This window comes from Sorex araneus, chromosome 2 (genome assembly GCF_027595985.1).
Source record: "Sorex araneus isolate mSorAra2 chromosome 2, mSorAra2.pri, whole genome shotgun sequence".
Classification (NCBI taxonomy): Eukaryota; Metazoa; Chordata; class Mammalia; order Eulipotyphla; family Soricidae; genus Sorex; species Sorex araneus.
In genome coordinates this window covers 50,129,489-50,148,847 of record NC_073303.1, presented here as the reverse complement: position 1 = coordinate 50,148,847, position 19,359 = coordinate 50,129,489, and the positions used below count along the sequence as shown (strand labels likewise).

Genomic DNA, 19,359 nt, shown 5'->3' with positions numbered 1-19,359 from the left:
TGTGCCATGTTGGTGCCCCTCCTTCCCACCTTTGTGGGAGCAAGGACCTGCTGCAGTAGTAACTTGGCCCTAGCCCACAGCACGTTGGTGAGAGGCCAGCATGACTGGTGTCTGTGTCTCAGTCCTCCCTGGCACAGGTGCAGTTTCACCTGCATGCATCTCTAATCACATGTCTTCCCAGGGGTGGACCTCATTGCTGCCTTCTATGGCTGCTTATATTGTGGTTGCGTGCCTGTCACCGTGCGTCCCCCGCACCCTCAGAACCTTGCCACCACACTACCTACTGTGAAGATGATCGTGGAGGTATGTACACTCTGCCCTGGTTCATGGCTTTTTCTCACCATTGTCAGACCCTGTGTGGGAAATGGGCCCAGGTATCTGCCCTCCTCTCTCCTCTGGGCCTACAACTTTTGTCTCTATAGGTCAGCAAGTCTGCATGCGTGCTCACCACACAGGCGATCATGCGGCTGCTGAAGTCCAAAGAAGCCACAGCTGCTGTGGATGTCAGGGCCTGGCCCACCATCCTGGATACAGGTCTGTGTTCTCAGTGTCAGCCCATCATGGTGGAAGCACCACCCACAAGAGCTCATCCCATTCGGCAGGCTGACTTGTCCTGACCACAGCTGCTCTCATCACACACACAGCATGGTGCTTGGTGCTTGGAGGACATTCACACACACACACACACACACACACACACACACACACACTCTCATCACTCATCTTGTCCCCGTTGTTGACACGCCTCTGTCAGCTGGGAAGGTCTGAGCTAGCCTCTCTCCTCTTCCTGTGGGCCAGCCTGAGGCTGAAAGAGGGGACACACACACACACACACACACACACACACACACACACACACACCCTTGTCCCCGTTGTTGACATGCCTCTGTCAGCTGGGAAGGTCTGAGACCTAGCCTCTCTCCTCTTCCTGTGGGCCAGCCTGGGGCTGAAAGAGGGGACACACACACACACACACATACACACACACACACACACACACACACACACACACACACACCCTTGTCCCGTTGTTGACATGCCTCTGTCAGCTGGGAAGGTCTGAGACCTAGCCTCTCTCCTCTTCCTATGGGCCAGCCTGGAGCTGAAAGTGTCTGTTGAGTGAGGTGCACAGCCATGGGGGCTCCAGACTCGCTTTCTCCACCCTTGCCTGGTGCCCACCCACAGGCCCTGTGGAGCCTTACTGCTCTCATCTCCCCCTTTGTGTGCTCACACTCTGTGGTACCTGTTTCCCCTTATGCTCTTTGTGGTCGGACAGCAGCTCTCAGAGCTCTGGTGTATCCTGGTTCTGGCTGTGGTCAGTGTTGTGAGCTCCACTTTAGAGACCTTAAATAGTCCTCCATGTCCCTCAGTCTAGCTGCTCTCTCCACACTCATTGGTGTCATAGATGCCATGGTTTTCCATGGGCTCACTCCATGGTTCAGTAGGTTCTTTCCATGAATAGATTTGCCCCCTTTGTTGTTTGGTGGGCCCACTCCGTGGTTCTGTGAATGCACTCTGTGGTAAACCCAGTCCATGGTGAGCCCACACTGTGGTTTGTTGGGCTCACTCTGTGGGATGTCACCTTAGAGACAGAAGCAGCTCTGCTGCATGCACAGCAGCTGCTCTCTGCTGTGTCCTGACTTGGTATCCCCATGATAACCCCTGGAGGAATTGTGCTTTCCCTCCCAAGCCTCACCCTGACTTCTGTCCGATAGATGACATACCAAAGAGGAAAGTGGCCAGTATCTTCAGGCCCTCCACACCTGAGGTGCTCGCATACTTGGACTTCAGTGTGTCAACAACGGGGATCCTGGCAGGTGTGAAGGTGAGTTCTGGGGGGAGGGAGATCTCCTGCTGCTGTATCCCTGATGGATGCTGCTCAAAGGGTATTGCATGCAGCTGCCAGGCTTTTCCTTATACAGTTTAAAGCAGTGACATCATGTCTTCAAGTGTGGGTTAGATACCAGTGGATCTGAGGTTGCACAAGTTATGCACACTTTGATATTTTACAGTGATGTCTGAACTTTCTGATTGATAACTTACTTCAGGGTGCAGGGATGAGTCCATCTCTGTATCAGAGTCTAGGAGTCCATTTAAAATCTCGGTTATCCGGAGTCTTGCCTGCAAAGAATCAGTGTGCTATTTGTTGGCTGCTAGTTGATGTTGGTGCCTGAGCCAGCCTTTTTGCAGCACGTAAGCCTGGTAAGCCTGTCTGATGATTAACCCATCCATCCTTCACATCCCTGAACAAGCTTTTGACTCATTCCTTAGATGTCACATGCGGCCACAAGTGCCTTGTGCCGTTCCATCAAGCTGCAGTGTGAGCTGTACCCCTCACGGCAGATTGCCATATGTCTTGACCCCTACTGTGGCCTTGGCTTTGCCCTGTGGTGTTTGTGCAGGTGAGTGCTTCAGGGAGCTGTCTTCTTTTCAACCTGAACCTGCAGGCTTGTCTGTGTTGAGATGGATTCTTCCTTCCCAGGACCTCAGAGACATCTATTTGAATGATTTTGTTCAGCATCTGAATGGGTTGAAACCGGATCTGAAATTGAAAGAATAGGAAAAAAATAAAACATTTTAAATTTGGTTTTTGGGCCACACCCGGTATTGCTCAGGAATCATTTCTGGTGCTGCTCCAGGGACTGTATGGGATGTTGGGAATGGAACCTGGGTCAACCATGTGCAAGATAAGCAACCTACCCACTGTACTATTGATCCAGTCCCAGAAAACACATTGTTTAAAGAATACTGATACATGCAAGGGAAGTAATGGGAAAGAGGCAGTGTTCTGTCAAACCCTAGGAAGTAGAGACAGACCTTTAGAAGTAAGACAGCCAGCTGGCCTGCATGTTCTAACATGTTTTGGGGAGGGAGACCATATTCCGTGTATGTGTGTGTTGTTGGGAAAGTATCTGTGTATGTGTGTCCCACCCCATTTTCCACTGAAGATGACATTAGGGTAGATTTGTGTCCTGTCGTAGTAGAAAATATAAAGTATCCTTGAAAAGGGAACAGTGGACAGGACCATTGTACTGACCTTTTGGACTAACTTTCCTGGCAGTGTCTACTCAGGCCACCAGTCAGTACTGGTGCCCCCGCTGGAGCTGGAAAGCAATGTATCCCTGTGGCTGTCGGCTGTCAGCCAGTACAAGGCACGTGTCACCTTCTGTTCCTACTCTGTGATGGAGATGTGCACTAAGGGTCTGGGTGCACAGACCGGCCTCCTCAGGGTGAGTCTGTCCTCTTCTCACCTCCATCAGGAAACCTTTGCCTGAGCTTGGCTCTGAACCAGCTCTTCGAGGGAGACCTTCAGAAAAAGATGCCCAGGGGTTTGGGGAAGTGGCTCATAGGTCTGAGAGGTAGGAGTCTGAGCAGGAGGGCCAGTGTGGATGCAAATAGCCCCTGTGCTTTCCTATCTAGAATTTTTAGGAATCAAGAAAATAGCCTAGGAGATTAGTTTGTGTCCAGCTGGGTCTTTGTGAGCTCAGATCTAGGGCGAGAATGCCCAGGTCCCTCAAATCCTCTCTAAGGCAGCATCTCCCCACCCAGATGAAGGGGGTGAGTCTGTCCTGTGTGCGCACATGCATGGTGGTTGCAGAGGAGCGGCCCCGAATCGCCCTGACGCAATCCTTCTGCAAGCTCTTCAAGGACCTGGGCCTGCCTGCACGTGCTGTGAGCACCACCTTCGGCTGCAGGGTTAACGTGGCCATCTGCCTGCAGGTACAGTGGCATCTCGGAGTTTGGGAATGGGATGTTCCTGCTGTCCCCATGTCCATTCCCTGTCCTCTGAGCCTTTGGCATTTCATTTCCAAATAGCGTTTTAGCTTGGATACCTGTGAGAATTTTATTTTGACAGATTCTCTTCTTTCCAATTTAAAAAGATGAGGGGGGTGCTGGAGCAATAGCACAGCGGGTAGGGCATTTGCCTTGTATGCAGTCGACCCGGGTTCGATTCCCAGCATCCCATATGGTCCCCCAAGCACCGCCAGGAGTAATTCCTGAGTGCATAAGCCAGGAGTAACCCCTGTGTATTGCTGGGTGTGACCGCCTCCCCCCCCAAAAAAAAACAAATAAATAAAAAGGTGAGGGGGGGAGTTCCTTGGGGGAAAAACCACATTTTTAATACTAAAAAATGTAGATACTGTTGTGGGGGCTGCACTGGGTGGTACTTGGGGCAGATGGCCATCAGAATCATGCAGTGTCTAGGATCAAATTCTCAAGCCACAAGCCTACCCCAGAATGAATTGTTTTTAAATTAATCTCTTACCTAAAATATTAGAGAATCACTTAAGTTGAATACAATAAACAGTTAATATGTTAAAACAGTTACTGTTTTAACTCATAGACAAAATTACAATCAATGATAATTTGTGTCACCTCAAACTTTTATTTAGAACTTGGACTTCAGAATGAACTACCTGGTAAGCAGGCCACTTGTTCCAGGAATTCTTGCTCTTATCCAGAGTTTACACTAAGCCAAAGTTTACCCATTCCTGTCTGCCAAGATGTTCTGCACAGCTCACGGGCTCACAAGGAAGCTGGGGCTGGCCAGCTTTGTCCTTGGCCTCAATGCTGCTGTTCTGGGCCCTACAAAGCCCCTTCCCTGTGAAAGACTGCAACCACTCAGGCTCAACCCGTGCCAGGGTGAGCCCTCTTCCAACTTAGTGCCTGTCTTTGTGCCTGAGCCCTTCTCATCAGATGTCGGCAGCTCTCTTCTGCATGGGTGTGCGGGTTCTAGTGGTGACCTAGGTCTTAGTGGGATAGTTCTGTTGACTTTGAGGTGCAGGGACCCCTTTGCTGTCTCTTCTCTTGTGTTTCTCACGTGGCTGTTGCTTTCTGTTTGTTTCCTGTGCTGTCTCCCTGTCTCACTCTGCTGGCCCCTTTGCCTCTGTCAGCCCAACAGGCTGGGAAAGCTGGCTGAGCAGGTACGCCCATGACCTCCGCCCAAGGCATCTCTGTGCTGCCCCCGGGAACCATATGGTTTTGTTCACAATGGTTATTACTTGGCCGTCAAAAAACCCCTTTGACCAAGTCGAGAGAAAATGATTTTCAAAAGGCTTATGTGCCCGGGCAGACATGCCCCTATCACGTGCAGTGTCAGTCCCCGGGAGGTCCTGGACTGTGTGGTCTCAGCTCTCTGGAGCATGACGAGCCCATAACTCGGTTGGTCCCGATCTGACCCAGTGGAACTTGATGTCCTTTCTTCAGGATCAGGCAGTAGGATGAGATCAGTTGGAGAGAGGCCAGGCCCAGCCTTGTGGCCAGGCCGGAGGCTGCAGGGGTAGAAAGCTGTGGGACTGGAAGGAAAGGGTATGTGCACTTTTATGTTTCTCTGTGTGCTCCTGGATGTCCCTCTGCAAGCGGCCTCTAGAGTGTGGTGGAGTCATCAGTCAGGCCTGAGGGAGGAACTGCTGCTCCTGGGCCCCACCCCCACCCACGGGCAATATCCTCTCCCTGGCACCAATGTGAACACTCCTGGAAACTGGGATCTCTGCTGTTCTCCTTCCAGGGCACGGCAGGTCCAGACCCCACTACCGTGTATGTGGACATGAGGGCGCTGCGGCACGACAGGTACAGTGTCTGACCTAGCAGGAATGCTTTGCTCTGACTGGACTCCTGGGCATAGACCCTGACTGTCGGAGAGCTGGGGAAGAAATGGAGGGAGTTGGGGTGGGAGGGGTGACTGAGAAAAGGCAAGGCTGTGGCTTTGCTTAGCCCTCTCCTCTGGGGAGCATGGTCCCCTCCCTGCTTCCCAGGGTCCTTCTTCTGGATCCCTTTCCAGCCATTTCCACACCAGGAATCATACAAGGGGCTAAACACTCGGCACCGAGGATTTTTGTAGGGTAGAAGACAAGCAGACAACAAAGTTACAGACTCTTCATGCATCATCATTCGCTGTGGATTTAACTTTTATGTCAGTAAGAGTCCTAACTTTGAAACTTGGATCTTAGTTCTGGACCATCAGATGTGGGCATGCCACAGTTTGTTTTATGTGGTAGAGTACCTTATGGGGCAGGTGCTCGCTGGTCCAAGAAGGTTCCGAAAGGAGTCCAGAGGGAACTGCTGCTCTGAGCAACACAGCAGGTGGAGAGAAGACTAAAATGGCACCCCCAGTCTCCGCCTCAAGATCATGACAAGGCTGTGATGGGAAGGAAGGCTGTATTTTACCTTACAAGTTCCCCTTCTTGAAACTATTCTCTATGTAGTAAACTTTATTCTTAAATTTTCCCTCATGTTAATTTTTAGGGTGCGTTTGGTGGAACGAGGTTCTCCACACAGTCTGCCGTTGACAGAGTCCGGAAAGGTAGTAGGAGCTGAGTCTCCATCATTGTTCTCCCCTTGTCAGTCGTGGGAGTCTGGGCCCTGCGGTCCTGAAGAGTGTGATGGGGCTGACCTGAAGAGTGCACTGGGGCTGGGCTGTGCTGTGCTAACCTCTTGCTCCTCTACAATAGCATTAGTAGCAACATGACTGATGAGGATCTGGAGAGACAGTGCCGGGATCAGGTGCTTGCCCTGCTTGCATCCAACCTTGGTTTGATCCCCGGCACCACGTATAGTCCTCTAGGCACCACCAGGAGTGGTGCCTGGCCACATTGTCAGGAGTCAGCCCCAAAACCAACCTAAAAACAGGACTGCAGAAAGGGAAGCCTTTGGTGTTCAAACAAAGCAGGAATTCTCTCTACTGGGCTACAGGCCTCAGGTCCCTCCTGGTGAGGCACGAAGCCTTTCTGAGGGTCCTGAACTTGCCCATTTCCATAACAGGGACAGCCTAGACTGGTGCCTGTGAAGTCATCCTCTAAGGTGACTGACTGGATCACCACCTGGCGGAGTGCTGGCACCCCCTTGGCAGTCCCCAGTTAATATCGGTTGTGTGGATGAGACTCACACAGGGACTGGGGGATGATGTGAGGTTCCCCCTGAGGCACCCAGGCAAAAACAGGGCTGCCCCATAGGATGAGCACAACCTTGGCAGACGACCTCTATAGCTAGAGAGATGGAGAGATGGGAAGAAGAAACCAGAGGCCATTGGCATCACCCTTTTAACTTCCTTTAGGTGGGCCCCCTGAGGGGAGGATTTAACTCCAGGAAATGGAGAAGACAGAGCTGCTTGCCCAGGTCAACCTATGGAGTAGTGGCTCCTGTGGAAGGACACATCCCAGTGCTGCTTCCACCCATCTGGAGGTCATTTCTGCCAGCTCTCTTTTGCTAAGGAGGAAACTGGAGACACAGGATAGGAGTCCAGGCCTGGAGCATCCAAGTGGCCTGACCAGAGCCCAGTAAGGCTCCCAAGACCAGGCTTGTCTCTTCGAGTCAGCACAGGGCAGGGGCTCTGCAGGGGGGACACTGAGTCACCTGGCAGAAAGGGCTTTTTTTTGGTCAGGGCAGGAAATGTGACAAGGTTTGTTTGTTTTTTAAATCTACAAACATCTCTTGGAGTGTTCAATATGAAATAGCGGGTTTGGTTTCTCACCTGGTCACTTGTAGGTCCCACTCTGATGAGAGAATCAGTCTCCTGTTTCCTTCCTCCAGATCCTGCCAGGAGTGAAAGTCATCATCGCCCACACAGAGACCAGGGGGCCCCTAGGAGACTCCCATCTGGGTGAGGTGAGTACCTAGAGGGCATAGCAGTGCCGCAGTTTCTCTTCCCTTCATCCTGGTTTGCTCAGATTTGGGAATTTTATGCCCTTTGAGGATCTGTTAGAGCCATATCTCTCCCCTCCACTGCATGTGGTACTCCTGCAGCCAGTTCAGAGTAGGTTTTCAGGGTCCTGCAGGATGAACCACATCCTGCGAAAGGGAATCCCCTCTTCCCCAGGGATTGGGGGCATGGCACCCATTGGAGCTTATGCAGGCCCAAGAGCAGAGAACACAGTCACTGACCAATCTCCATCTGCCCTGAGCAGGACCAAACCTGGGAAGGCAGCCAGGGAGTGACCCTTGCTATGCTGAGTGCTGTGTCTGGAGTTTGAAACACAGGACCTGTGCCTAGTGGCCAGGATGGCAGGTCGAGTTTCTGTGGAGACTAAGAGCCAGGGTTGGGTCCCATGTCACCTGAGAATGGTTCTGAGGTGACACTGTGGTGTGAGTCTGCAGGGGTTGCATGGACTATTGTTCTTGCTTTGGATGGTCTCCAAGAACAGTCATGGTGACAGAGTCCATGCACCCAGCTGGACAAGGTCTGGGTGAGCCTGGGGTTTCCCCATGGTCCCTCAAGGCTAGGTAGGACAGAATCCCCGGCCCAGCTCAGAACTGGACCAAGCCTCTGTGGTAGACAGCCGTACACCCCTGCCATGTTCTCAGAATGTCTATGCAGGCTGGAGCCCTGCTGCCAGGTAAGGACCTGAGTTAAGAGCAGAGGTTCTTCAACATTTTCTACTTAGTACCCTGGTGTACAAAATAGTAATGCAAACCAAACAGTTATGGATAACAAATCATAAGTCTATTTTTGACACAGTTTTCCTGACCTTCCAGCAAGCTGGGGTGCAGAGAACACTAGGATCACAGCTGCGGCTCCCTTTCCTGTGTGTTGGCTGGTCTTTATGCCATGGCACTGGCTCCCCTTTCCATGAGTGTTCACCTAACACATCAGTGCAGCTCCCTTTGTTTGGTTCTGAGTTCTGCCCATGTGACACACTGTCCTCATCCATCTAGATCTGGGTGAGCAGCCCTCACAACGCCACTGGCTACTACACAGTGTACGGGGAGGAGGCTCTGCACGCTGACCACTTCAGTGCCCGTCTGAGTTTCGGAGACACCCAGACTATTTGGGCAAGGACTGGCTACCTCGGCTTTCTTCGGAGAACAGAGCTCACTGATGCCAGTGGAGGTGAGGGCCACTATGACTCTAGCAGTGTCCTTGGGGCTGTCACAGCTGGGGGACTGGTTTGTCCCATGACTCCTGCAGCTGCTCATGCCTGAATGGGCACTTCAAGTTCTAAGCATGGGGCTGAGAGACATGTTGTCTGGGGACTGCTTTTCCCTCTGTACTGTTGCTCCCTGTCCTTGGAGCTTTACCTCTGCTGGGGCCAGCGAGTGTGGGGGCTCTCTAGTGGGGAGATACAGATTGTATCTCTGACAGCAGAGTCCCACAGGCCACAGAGGCCAGCTCCATTGAGCCTGAGTTTTCAGTAGTGGCTGCTTTGTTAACAAAAATTTTGAAATACTCCCCCCCCCTTTTTTTTTTTGGTTAGAGGTCCTAGGGGACCCTTCCAGTGATTCTCCATCAGTCAGCCTAGCTGTTAGAGTCTGGGAGATGGTGCTGCGGATTAATGGACTCTTCTGGTAGTGCTCTGGGGCCTCCAAGGCTGCACCTCACGATGCTTGGGGGACCCTGTAGTACTGAGGATCACAGTGGTGTCAGCCGGATTCAGTGAGCCTTCACTTCTGTCCTCTCTCTCCAACCCCTTGAGAGATGTTCATATGTGCTCACTCAGCTGTTGAGGTGGCTCCTGGCTGCAGGGCTGGGCTCATAGGGTGAGAAGGCAGGCACCTTCTTTGGCCTCAGCTCCTCCCTGGCAGGAGATTTGATCATCTCCATGTCCAGGGTGTGTGCACCTGAGCTGGCTTAGCTCCTCCACTCTGAGGAATGAACTGTGCTTTCACAGAACGGCACGATGCCTTGTATGTCGTGGGGTCTCTGGATGAGACACTGGAGCTGAGAGGCATGCGGTACCATCCCATCGACATCGAGACATCTGTGATTCGCGCACACAGGAGCATCGCTGAGTGGTGAGAGTCTACCTCCTCACACGGTCCTGCTGGCCCTGCCTCATGCATGTGCTGGCAGCTCTTTACATGGGAGATGCCCTGTGTACCTGTGTGGGTTCTGCTTGGGCTTGCCCCTTCCCAGTAAGCTTTAGTTTTTCTTTCCTTTATTTTGTTTTGGGGCCATACTTGATTTGCAAAGGGATTATTCCCAGCTCTGTGCTCAGGATCCTGGGGATTTTGGCTAGTGCTCTGGCCCTCCCAGTGGTTTTAAACCAAGTGGTTACACGAGCAAAGTGTAAGATTCAACACTTCCGGGGCTGGAGAGATAGCACAGCAGGTAGGGCGTTTGCCTTGCACGCGGCCGACCCGGGTTCAAATCCCAGCATCCCATATGGTCCCCTGAGCACGGCCAGGGGTAATTCCTGAGTGCAGAGCCAGGAGTAACCCCTGTGCATCGCCAGGTGTGACCCAAAAAGCAAAAAAAAAAAAAAAAAAAAAAAAAAAAGATTCCACACTTCCGCACCATTTCCTTTTAACTAAATTTCCCAGTTTCAGTGATTATGTATCCACTTTGTAGGGAGTTCACAGAAACAGACATAGCCTTTAAACCTCTGATCAAACTCATGACCTTAACAAGAATTCTGGTGGATGGAGTCACTGTTGTTGTGGACATACAGGCAGCATCCCTCCTGCAGGGCCTGTGCTCCCTGTCCCATGTGACACTGTGTGCTCCTCCCCACAGTGCTGTGTTCACGTGGACCAATCTGCTGGTGGTGGTGGTGGAGCTGGATGGGCTCGAGCAGGATGCGCTGGATCTGGTGGCGCTGGTGACCAACGTGGTGCTGGAGGAGCACCACCTGGTGGTGGGCGTCGTGGTCATTGTGGACCCCGGAGTCATCCCCATCAACTCCCGGGGCGAGAAACAGCGCATGCACCTGCGGGATGGCTTCCTGGCTGACCAGCTGGATCCTGTATATGTGGCCTACAACATGTGAGCATAGCTCATGTCAGGCCCACATTGCCTGGACCAGCTCCAGGGCATACTGTGTGTGCCACCCCCGGAGAAAGCGCCACAGGCGGATTCTGCCCTCTTCTTTAACAAAGCGAGTTCAATGTTCCCAGAAGTCATTGAGAAGCCACTTCCTGAACAATTTGAAGAACTATTTTGTATTTCGAAGACCACTTACAAAAACACCAATGTCAGTGTCTTAATGGACAGGTGTCTGAATAGAGAGAGGCTGACTGGCTGGGAAGGCTTATGGGCACACAGATGGTCTCTGCTGCATTGCAAGTTTGCACTTAGCTTAGGCTAAAAACATTGCTGACCTTAAATTTTCAATTGTGTATTCCCATTTCACATGACTGTCATATAGAATTTATGTAGAGAACGACACTGAGACCCCTAGAGCAGCGCCCAGAAAGATTGGTACAAAGGGGAGGGGTCCTGGACGTGGAACAGTGACCACAGGCACTTTGCCCATTTCCTTGTGGCAGAGGTGCCGCTAAGCAGGCATGGTGCCCTAAGACTTGGTAAGTGCCCTTGCAGGCTGTGAGGTAGCTGCTGTGTTTTGGAAACACTAACATTTTGCTTTAATGTCTTGGGTTACACCATGATGCTGTTTCGTTGACTACCCCATTTTCATGACCCCAGTGATGGAGGTTTCAGTACACATCATTGTTTTTATTCTGTGTCTGCAGATCTGGAAGCATTGGTGGCAAGGGTGAAGACTTCTTGCCCTCCTCACAGCCTCACCCTATGCTGAGGCCTCATCCTGGCTTCATAGTTTGAGTCGTGTGCCTATAAAATATGACCAAACTGTATTCAGTTATTTTAGTAAAACCTAACTAACCTGAGTGATCTAATATTATAGTAGATCTAAGTGAAAGAGAGAATGTGAAAATCTTTTAGATACTTAAAAAATTTGAGGTTGAATTAAAATCTAAGATATAGATTATTTTTATACAGCTAATGAAGAGTATGTTAGGGAATTATTGGGTTTGGGGGACTCAGGAAGGGAAAGTTCATAACTCTTGCATGCTTCATAGAAACAGCCAGTTTCTTCTGGAATTACCCTGAATCAGTGCCTGATAGAGTTGTTCCAATTCTCTACCAAATGGGTATGCTCACTGGCCTGACCACATCTCACTCCTATTTGACAACAGTAGGTGCATTTGCTGTGGTGTTGGACTTCAGCATAGTATGTTTGACATACTGGAAATCTTATATTCCTGTTGTAATTATGTACATAATCCATGTAACTTATTGTTTGACAGACATAGAGAGGTTTTTCACAGCAGTCTAACTGACATTCCTTATAATAGAGTGACTGGAAGGGAGAACAGCTACCTATCCCTCATCTTGATAGCAAATACTGTAAAATTTTTGTATTGGAAGGTCAGTGGCATTTAAAACAAGGTGTCTTGTAAATTAATATTTTAAGAATCATATTAAATAGTTTAAAATTACTCTCTGGGAGTTCTGTATATCACACTAAAATTTTTTATATTATGTTAATAAAAATTATTGACTATTTGTAATCCTGCATTTTTAAATGTGTGAAAATATTTTTAAATCACCTCAAATAGTATATTTTATTATGCATTTCTTTTTTCTAAATATAAGAGCATTTATGCATATAGCATAAAATCTACAATGCACATTAAAATGCAAAATAAAAGAATTAAAATCTTCTACAATCCTACATCTGACTAATACCAGTATTAACATTTGATGTAAATTCTTCCCAGAATTTTTTTTCCTTCTTAATTTTTTTAAAAACAAGGATCTTAAACTTCGATAATCAACATGACTTAATAAACTGCAGCCTTTTAAATCTGCTGCACATACCCTTCAAGTTCTGGCAGTATTTTGTGGATTGTGCCAAGAGTTGGGGACTGTGTGGGCAGCACTTACCACCTCAGGCCTAGCCCCTTCAGGAGGATTGCATAGGTCAGAGCCTGTGCCGTGCCCAGGTGTGGAATCCACCTGCCTTCCTGAAGCTTGCAGGTGGGTTGGCAACTCGGTTTGGAATATCTCGTTCTGGTCCTATGAAACATATTTTCCATGTTTCACTTACAGAACCATTCTTCTCATGCCCCCCACCCTAGCACTACTGGCACCAAGCATGGACCCAAGCACTGAAACCCTCAAGCCTACACCTTAAGACCTGAGTCTCACCAAGACTAGCCCCTGGGTCCCTGAGTACCATTGGGGAGGTCTTCCCCAAATGACCTTACAGGCATGTAACAAATACCTTTAACATCTCTGTTGAAAGTTCAGTAAACAATTGCGAGCTGAAGAAATAGCTCATTGGCTGAGAAATTACTCACTTAATGACAGTAATAAAGTAGGACTAAATGTATACATACATACAAAAAAGATAACTTTGTTTTTAGAAATGTCTAGAATACAAGAATAGAAGTAAATTGAACAATGTCAATAATCATGCTAATTCACTCAAAAGACAGAGCTTATCTGATATAACCCAACTATTTGCTACTGACAGTCCGGTTTTGTTTTTTTTTTTTTTTTTTTAGTGGGAGGGCAGGGAGTCTCAAGCAGTGTATATTTACTAAATAAAGTACAAAGGGCCACGTGTGGTGGCTCTCTCTCTCCGAGGCCTCCAGGTCTGCTCTCAGTGATGTTTGGGAGACTACGTGGTGCCCAGAATTGAACCAGCATCAATCGTATGCTAGGTGTGCACTCAAACCACTGTACTATCTACCAGCTTCCTAATTATTTATATTTTTGAGGACGCAATTTCCCAGCAATTCTTGGGAGGCCACAAGATCCTGGGGTTTGAATCTATAGCCCTTTATACACCACGCATACGCCTCACTCTTTGGGCTATCTTCCAACAAGAGACCATCTTTAGATCCATGTAGACTGGAAGAAAAACAATGGTGAAGGTACTTCATGCAAATAACAGCCATCAGAAAGCTGGAGAGGCTGTCAAGATTAGATAGTAGGCCAAAGGCTGGGGAGACAGCTCAGTGAGCTAGAGCACATATTCAGTTCCCCAAATACTGAGCTATACAACAACCCCTGAACTCAACCAGGTGTGTCCAGGCCCCCTAAAAAAGTAAGTACTAGGGCTCACTGGATAATTACGCTCTAAAGCCCCAATTTTTTGTTTGGTTTTTGTTTTAGGGCTGTACCCTGCAGTGCTCAGGGATTACTCCTGGCTCTCAGTTCAGGGATCACTCCTGGCAGGGCTTAGGGGGTCATATGGGGTGGCAGGGTTTAAACCCACATAGGCCTCATGTAAAACAAATAAATGCCCTTGTGCTGTATGACCTCTCTGCCCTCTTAACTTTTTATGCCTATTAAATAGCCATGCTTTTCATTGAACTTGAATTAATATAATAAATTTGAACTCAATAAAAATTAAAAAGCAACATAACCAGTGGCCTCACAGGACAGAGATGTGGGCTTCCCCAGAACTTCCATGTTCCAAGCCTTGGCAGTTGGTGGGCCAACAGGGGCTTAGGGCCAAGCCTTGAAATAAGGGTGGGGGGGGTTTTGCAGGGTGGATGGTGGAGCAGCTGAAGGTCATTGGCTTGGGGAATTTGATGTCACACAGAGTTGTACTGCCTGCAAGGGAGAAAAGGGGTGGGGCCCTCACTGGGTGAAAGTGCTTTGGTGACTGCAAGGGAGCAGGGTCTGGCTTGGTGGTAAGAGCTGGCCCAGCTGGCAGCAACCATGGCTGCTGCCAAGACAGGGTGCTGGGAAGGCAGGAGAGCCTGGCCAGCTGCTTCAGCCCCCAGGCCTGCTTCCCATCCCCTGGACACGCTGCCTGACCTTACCCCTGGAGTCATGGTCCTTGGTCCATTTCCCATGTGGGCAAGAGTGAGGATAACGGTGGAGAGCTGATCATGGCCCTGTGATGGGATCAGGCCCCTGTGCTTCCAGGACAGCAGTGCCTGCAGGGTGCCCTGGGGTTGGAAGATGGAAGCCAGGATCCTGCTGGATACCCCAAACAGGGCCCTTAGCCTGTCCCCGGGTCTCAGCAGTGGGCTCGGTGCTGTTCTCAGTAGGATGTACCCTGAAGTGGGTGATTGGGTGCGTAGGCATATGTGCCTGCTCGGGGACCTGGGAGGCAGTACATGGATGGAGGCCTTCCTATAGGGCTGGCCTTGAGGCCAGCTGCCTCAGCCTCTTTCTCTGGAAGAAGTGAGGATCTGGTTTCCCCTGGCGATGCCTAAGACCACCAGGCCTATGCACCTGTCCCAGGCGGTCAGACAGTGCTGCCTGGTGGGGACTCTGGCAGCAGCTCAGCCCTGTGAGGAGCCTGACAATGCTTGTGGGCTGATAAAGACTGATCACTCACTGCTAAGGACAGGTCAGAGTGGGAGGATGGGTGGGATGCAGATGTGTTCTCTTCTTCTCTGGGAGCCCCTAATAATTTTCTTGTCTCTTCTCGCATTAAGGCTAGTCCAAATGTTCCCAAAGCCACCTTCACCCACCATGTCATTTTCCTGGTTGCAGTGGTTTTCACTTGACATCTAAATAGCTGCAGAGACTTGTAACAACACACTTTTTTATTTTTTTTTATTTTATTTTATTTTTTTTTGCTTTTTGGGTCACACCCGGCGATGCACAGGGGTCACTCCTGGCTCTGCACCCAGGAACCACCCCTGGCGGTGCTCAGGGGACCATATGGGACGCTGGGATTTGAACCGGGGTCGGCCGAGTGCAAGGCAAACGCCCCACCCGCTGTGCTATCTCTCCAGCCCACAACACACTTTTTTAAAATGTAATACAAATACGAGCCATCAATCAATCTTAGGAGTTTCTAAATTTGTGCCCATAAAAAAGAAAACAGGAAGAAGTGTGAGTAAGATGCATTTGAATTTTTTTGGAAGTAAATTTTAGTATTTGTAACTTGAATTCATGGATACATATGCCTACAGTTCATTTTTCTACATACTTTGTTGACTCCACTGGTGTCAGGCCAAATAAGTCAGAATTGACATTCATCAACAGAACAGACAGCAAGTGCCCAGCCGATGCCAGTGGGATGATGCCAGGAGATGGTGGGGTAGCTGGTTCCACCTCTCAGAGCAGAAGGCTGGGTCCGGAGCTGGCCTCTGTCCACACACTGGATCACGCCACTCAGAAGAGAAGTGCCACTGAGAGTAGAACTCCCAGTTCTGGTTTTTCCAATTAGAAATTTTAGCAGGGAATTTTTCCTCAGAAGCACAGCCCACCAGGGGAGAGACTGCAGGGTCAGTCTGCATGGAGGAGGGACCAGCTTAGCTGGCATCTGATCTCTGGTATGGAAGAGACATACAGAGACCATGGGTGGGCTGATGGAGGTGTGTTTCAGCTATGCTTCTGTGTGAGGGTTATAAGAGGATGACATGTGAAAGAAACAACTGTGGAGGCCATGAGAAGGTGCCCTCCAGAGGAGGTTTCAATTTTTCACTCACTATGTAAATCATGCTCCCTAATTAGCTACAGGCATCTGGACAGCTGCAGCCCCGACTGATCCTGCTCTCTGTTCCCTGCCACCTCGCCTCTGCGCAGGGCCAGCGGCTGCTCTATCCCTTTTACTCATGCTCAAAGAACTCATGGCAGGCAGTGGTCACCATGGCAACGAAGGCCATGAATTCCTGGAAGTCACACTCCCCGTCTCCATCACTGTCCAGGATGTCCATGACTTTGTCCACAGCCTCCTGCTCTTTGATTTCCTGAAAAAAGGAAGAAAGAAAGAAAGAGAGAGAGAGAGAGAGAGAGAGAGAGAGAGAGAGAGAGAGAGAGAGAGAAAGAAAGAAAGAAAGAAAGAAAGAAAGAAAGAAAGAAAGAAAGAAAGAAAGAAAGAAAGAAAGAAAGAAAAAGAAAGGAAAGAAAGAAAGAAAGAAAGAAAGAAAGAAAGAAAGAAAGAAAGAAAGAAAGAAAGAAAGAAAGAAAGAAAGAAAGAAAGAAAAGAAAGAAAGAAAGAACAGTGACTGGCTTGGTTTAAAATGAAATGAAGACTCACTTAAATGACCACACATTGGTTGGCTGTCATGATTTATGCCAGAAATGACCTAAATAATAAAATATAAAATACCAGGAAAGCTTCTCATGGAATGTGCGCTGATCAGGCTCTGCTCTGTACCACTACCATCCTCTTAGGTCCAGCAGGACTTAGGTTCCCTGAAGAGACTATTAAGATGGTACAGCCAAGCCTGGGGCTGCATGCAGGCTGCGAGCACTCACAATGGAGTCAGGACAGGGGCCAGGGAAGCAGTCATAGACAAGAGTTGTGGACGGGTTGTGAACAGGGGCTGTGAGCAGGGCCGGAACACTGGAGGGGGCCATGGGCATTGGCCTGGTAGGGAAGCCTGAGCTGCTTTCTCACTTCCGTGCCTGACTGGAAGAAAGGGCCTGGCTCCCATGTGCATAACAGCTCCTATGTGAACTCAGCCTTTGGGGAGGACTGGGGCAGTTTGGAACTATATAATTGTTGTTGTCTGGCTGAAATACGTCTAACTCCCACCTGCCCTCTTCTCCTATTTCAAAGCTGGTCCATGAGGGCAGCTGCTCTGTAGAAGATCAGCATGTGGTGGAAGGGGCTTTGGCACACACTGTCTCTGTCTTGAGACCTCACGCTGGAGAAGAGCAGTGTCAGAAGCAGACCTGGGGCGTCCCCACTCACCCCAGCCTGCAGCCGTGGTCTCTTCCGGGGATAGGATAGTTCATAGCCACAAGTTTGCAGGTGGTGGTGGGCAGAGCCCCATTGATACACTGCACAGCATGGGCTGGAGCCAACTCTGTCCTGTGCTGATGGATTCCAGAAGTTCAGGGGCGTGGCTGTGCACAAGATCTGCGCCATGAACAGATCTCATCTCCAGAGCACTGGATTTCCCACCAGTGGTGGGGTAGTGACTGATTAGTTCAGTGACCTAGAAATGCCCCCAGCAAGAACTGTTCCCTTCTGGCTCCAGGTGCACCTTGACCAGTCCTGGAACTGAGCACTCAGGAAAGTCCAGTCATAGAGAGCACAAATGTGGAATTACATGTGGTTGCCCCAATTATGTGGCAGAAAGGAAGGAAAGTGAGTCTGGTCCTCTGGGCACTAAGTTTCCAGAAAGGGCACTCTGTGGGTCAGGTTTTCACTGAGGGCTACTCCTCACTCCGTACATCTGATGAAGTGAACCCTTACACACCATGGACAGAAGGTTTCAGGGGATTGTGGCTGGTGTCCCAGAGCAGAGGCTGCCCTGAGCCAGTCCCAGAACTGATGAAGGTGAGTGCTCAGCAGGTGTTTGCCAAGTAACTGTGGTGGGTGCCAAGCACTTGGATGAAACCCAACATCCCTTTCCAAGAGCAAACTTTTGATTTTCCAACCTTCTGATCTTGTCGTGTACTCTGGCTTCTGGTAGACCACTATCCCATTTTCTGCCTGTTTTATCATTATTCTTACTGTACATCCTTAGATTTTTCAGATGAAACTCAGCATCTTTGACCTCAGAGGCTTCTTTCTTCTTCGGTATCTTACACTCCCAGAAGCAGGGCCCAGGAATCCAGGGTACACTAAAGGAGCGACTGTAACCGAGGCAGGGTCCCCACTCTTAGACCTGAGAACAGCTGAGAGAAGCAACTGAAGGCCTCCATTGTGGACTGGAGATTTAAAGAAGCAAGACTTACCTCCAAAAAGTGAGAAAGCTCTGTGTTGATTAGCTCCTTGAGCTCTGACTTCTTCAGTTTGTGCTTGTCACCCTCCCTTCCAGAATACTGGTGGAAAACATCAATGAGGGTCACCACGGCCTTCTCCATCTCAGACATACTATGAACCACAAAGGAAAGACACTGCTGGTTTGCCTTTTGCTCCACAGAACAGGGACATACCATCCACACAGCCTTCCACAGCATGAGGGGCCACCACAGCTCCCATAGCTACCAGGATTCTTTGGCAGCCCTTTAGGGTCACTCTACCACCCACCCACCCCTTTCCCTTCTCTCTCCCAGTGGACCGCAGCCTAAATTACAGGCCATTTGACTTCTGGGTGAGTTTGAGAAACCAGCAAAAACCAAGGAAGAGCAATGGGGGCTTAGGAGTGAAGCCACCTCTGCTTGCACTGGGTTCCATGATGAATCAGCCATTCAGAATCACAGTCCTTAGAATTGAGTGGAACATGGGGCGATGAAGCAAGTGAGCCTTCAGAAATTAATAGTTTTCCTGATTTCTACCCAAAACCAACCAAAGTCTGTCCCTGGAGCTCACACGCACCACCTAGGATCCTGCATTTCCTTTTTTTTTTGCAGGGGGGAGGTGTGCACACCCCGTGATGCTCAGTGGTTACTCCTGGCTCTGCACTCAGGGATTACACCTGGCAGTGCTGAGGGATGCTAGGGATTAAACCCAGGTCGGCCACATACAAGTCAAATGCTCTACCTGCTCTGGCTTGAAGAACCTGCATTTCTTACCCAAGATCTCGGGAGGAACCTGCTACCTTTGAATTTATGCATAAATTCAACTTACTGAACATCAGTGGATTTGCATGTTTATTTTGGGAGCCTGCCAAGTGGTGCTTAGGCAGTTCAGGTATCTCTTGGCAATTCTTAGCCAACATCATTAGTGACCCAGTATAAGGGCTGGTGGGTGCAGTGCTTGCCGCATGCAAGGCATATGCCTTTCCCCCAACACCATGACCCCCAAACAG

At 49.6% G+C, this 19,359-nt stretch overlaps 2 protein-coding genes across 11 annotated transcripts in view; one reads left to right on the top strand and one right to left on the bottom strand.

Moving 5' to 3' along the window:
- DIP2A (disco interacting protein 2 homolog A) overlaps positions 1 to 12,246 on the top strand; it is an 81,871-nt gene extending 69,625 nt beyond the window's left edge. For 5 of the 9 annotated variants that reach the window (XM_055126087.1, XM_055126084.1, XM_055126083.1 and 2 more), the window contains 13 exons: positions 182 to 303; positions 423 to 534; positions 1,716 to 1,825; positions 2,272 to 2,402; positions 3,062 to 3,230; positions 3,550 to 3,720; positions 4,896 to 4,925; positions 5,510 to 5,571; positions 6,247 to 6,304; positions 7,531 to 7,605; positions 8,653 to 8,827; positions 9,606 to 9,729; positions 10,451 to 12,246. In XM_055126087.1, the coding sequence (XP_054982062.1) occupies positions 182 to 303; positions 423 to 534; positions 1,716 to 1,825; positions 2,272 to 2,402; positions 3,062 to 3,230; positions 3,550 to 3,720; positions 4,896 to 4,925; positions 5,510 to 5,571; positions 6,247 to 6,304; positions 7,531 to 7,605; positions 8,653 to 8,827; positions 9,606 to 9,729; positions 10,451 to 10,703 (1,592 nt within the window). In that variant the 3' untranslated portion in view covers positions 10,704 to 12,246. The other 4 variants (XM_055126086.1, XM_055126085.1, XM_055126090.1 and 1 more) reach the window with 3 other exon arrangements.
- A 2,032-nt stretch (positions 12,247 to 14,278) lies between these two features.
- Positions 14,279 to 19,359, bottom strand: part of S100B (S100 calcium binding protein B) — a 12,079-nt gene continuing 6,998 nt past the window's right edge. For both annotated transcript variants that reach the window (XM_055128196.1, XM_055128195.1), the window contains exons 2-3: positions 18,344 to 18,482; positions 14,279 to 16,401 (exon numbers count right to left, since the gene is read on the bottom strand). In XM_055128196.1, the coding sequence (XP_054984171.1) occupies positions 16,261 to 16,401; positions 18,344 to 18,481 (279 nt within the window). In that variant the 5' untranslated portion in view covers position 18,482 and the 3' untranslated portion in view covers positions 14,279 to 16,260. The remainder of the gene's footprint in view (positions 16,402 to 18,343; positions 18,483 to 19,359) is intronic.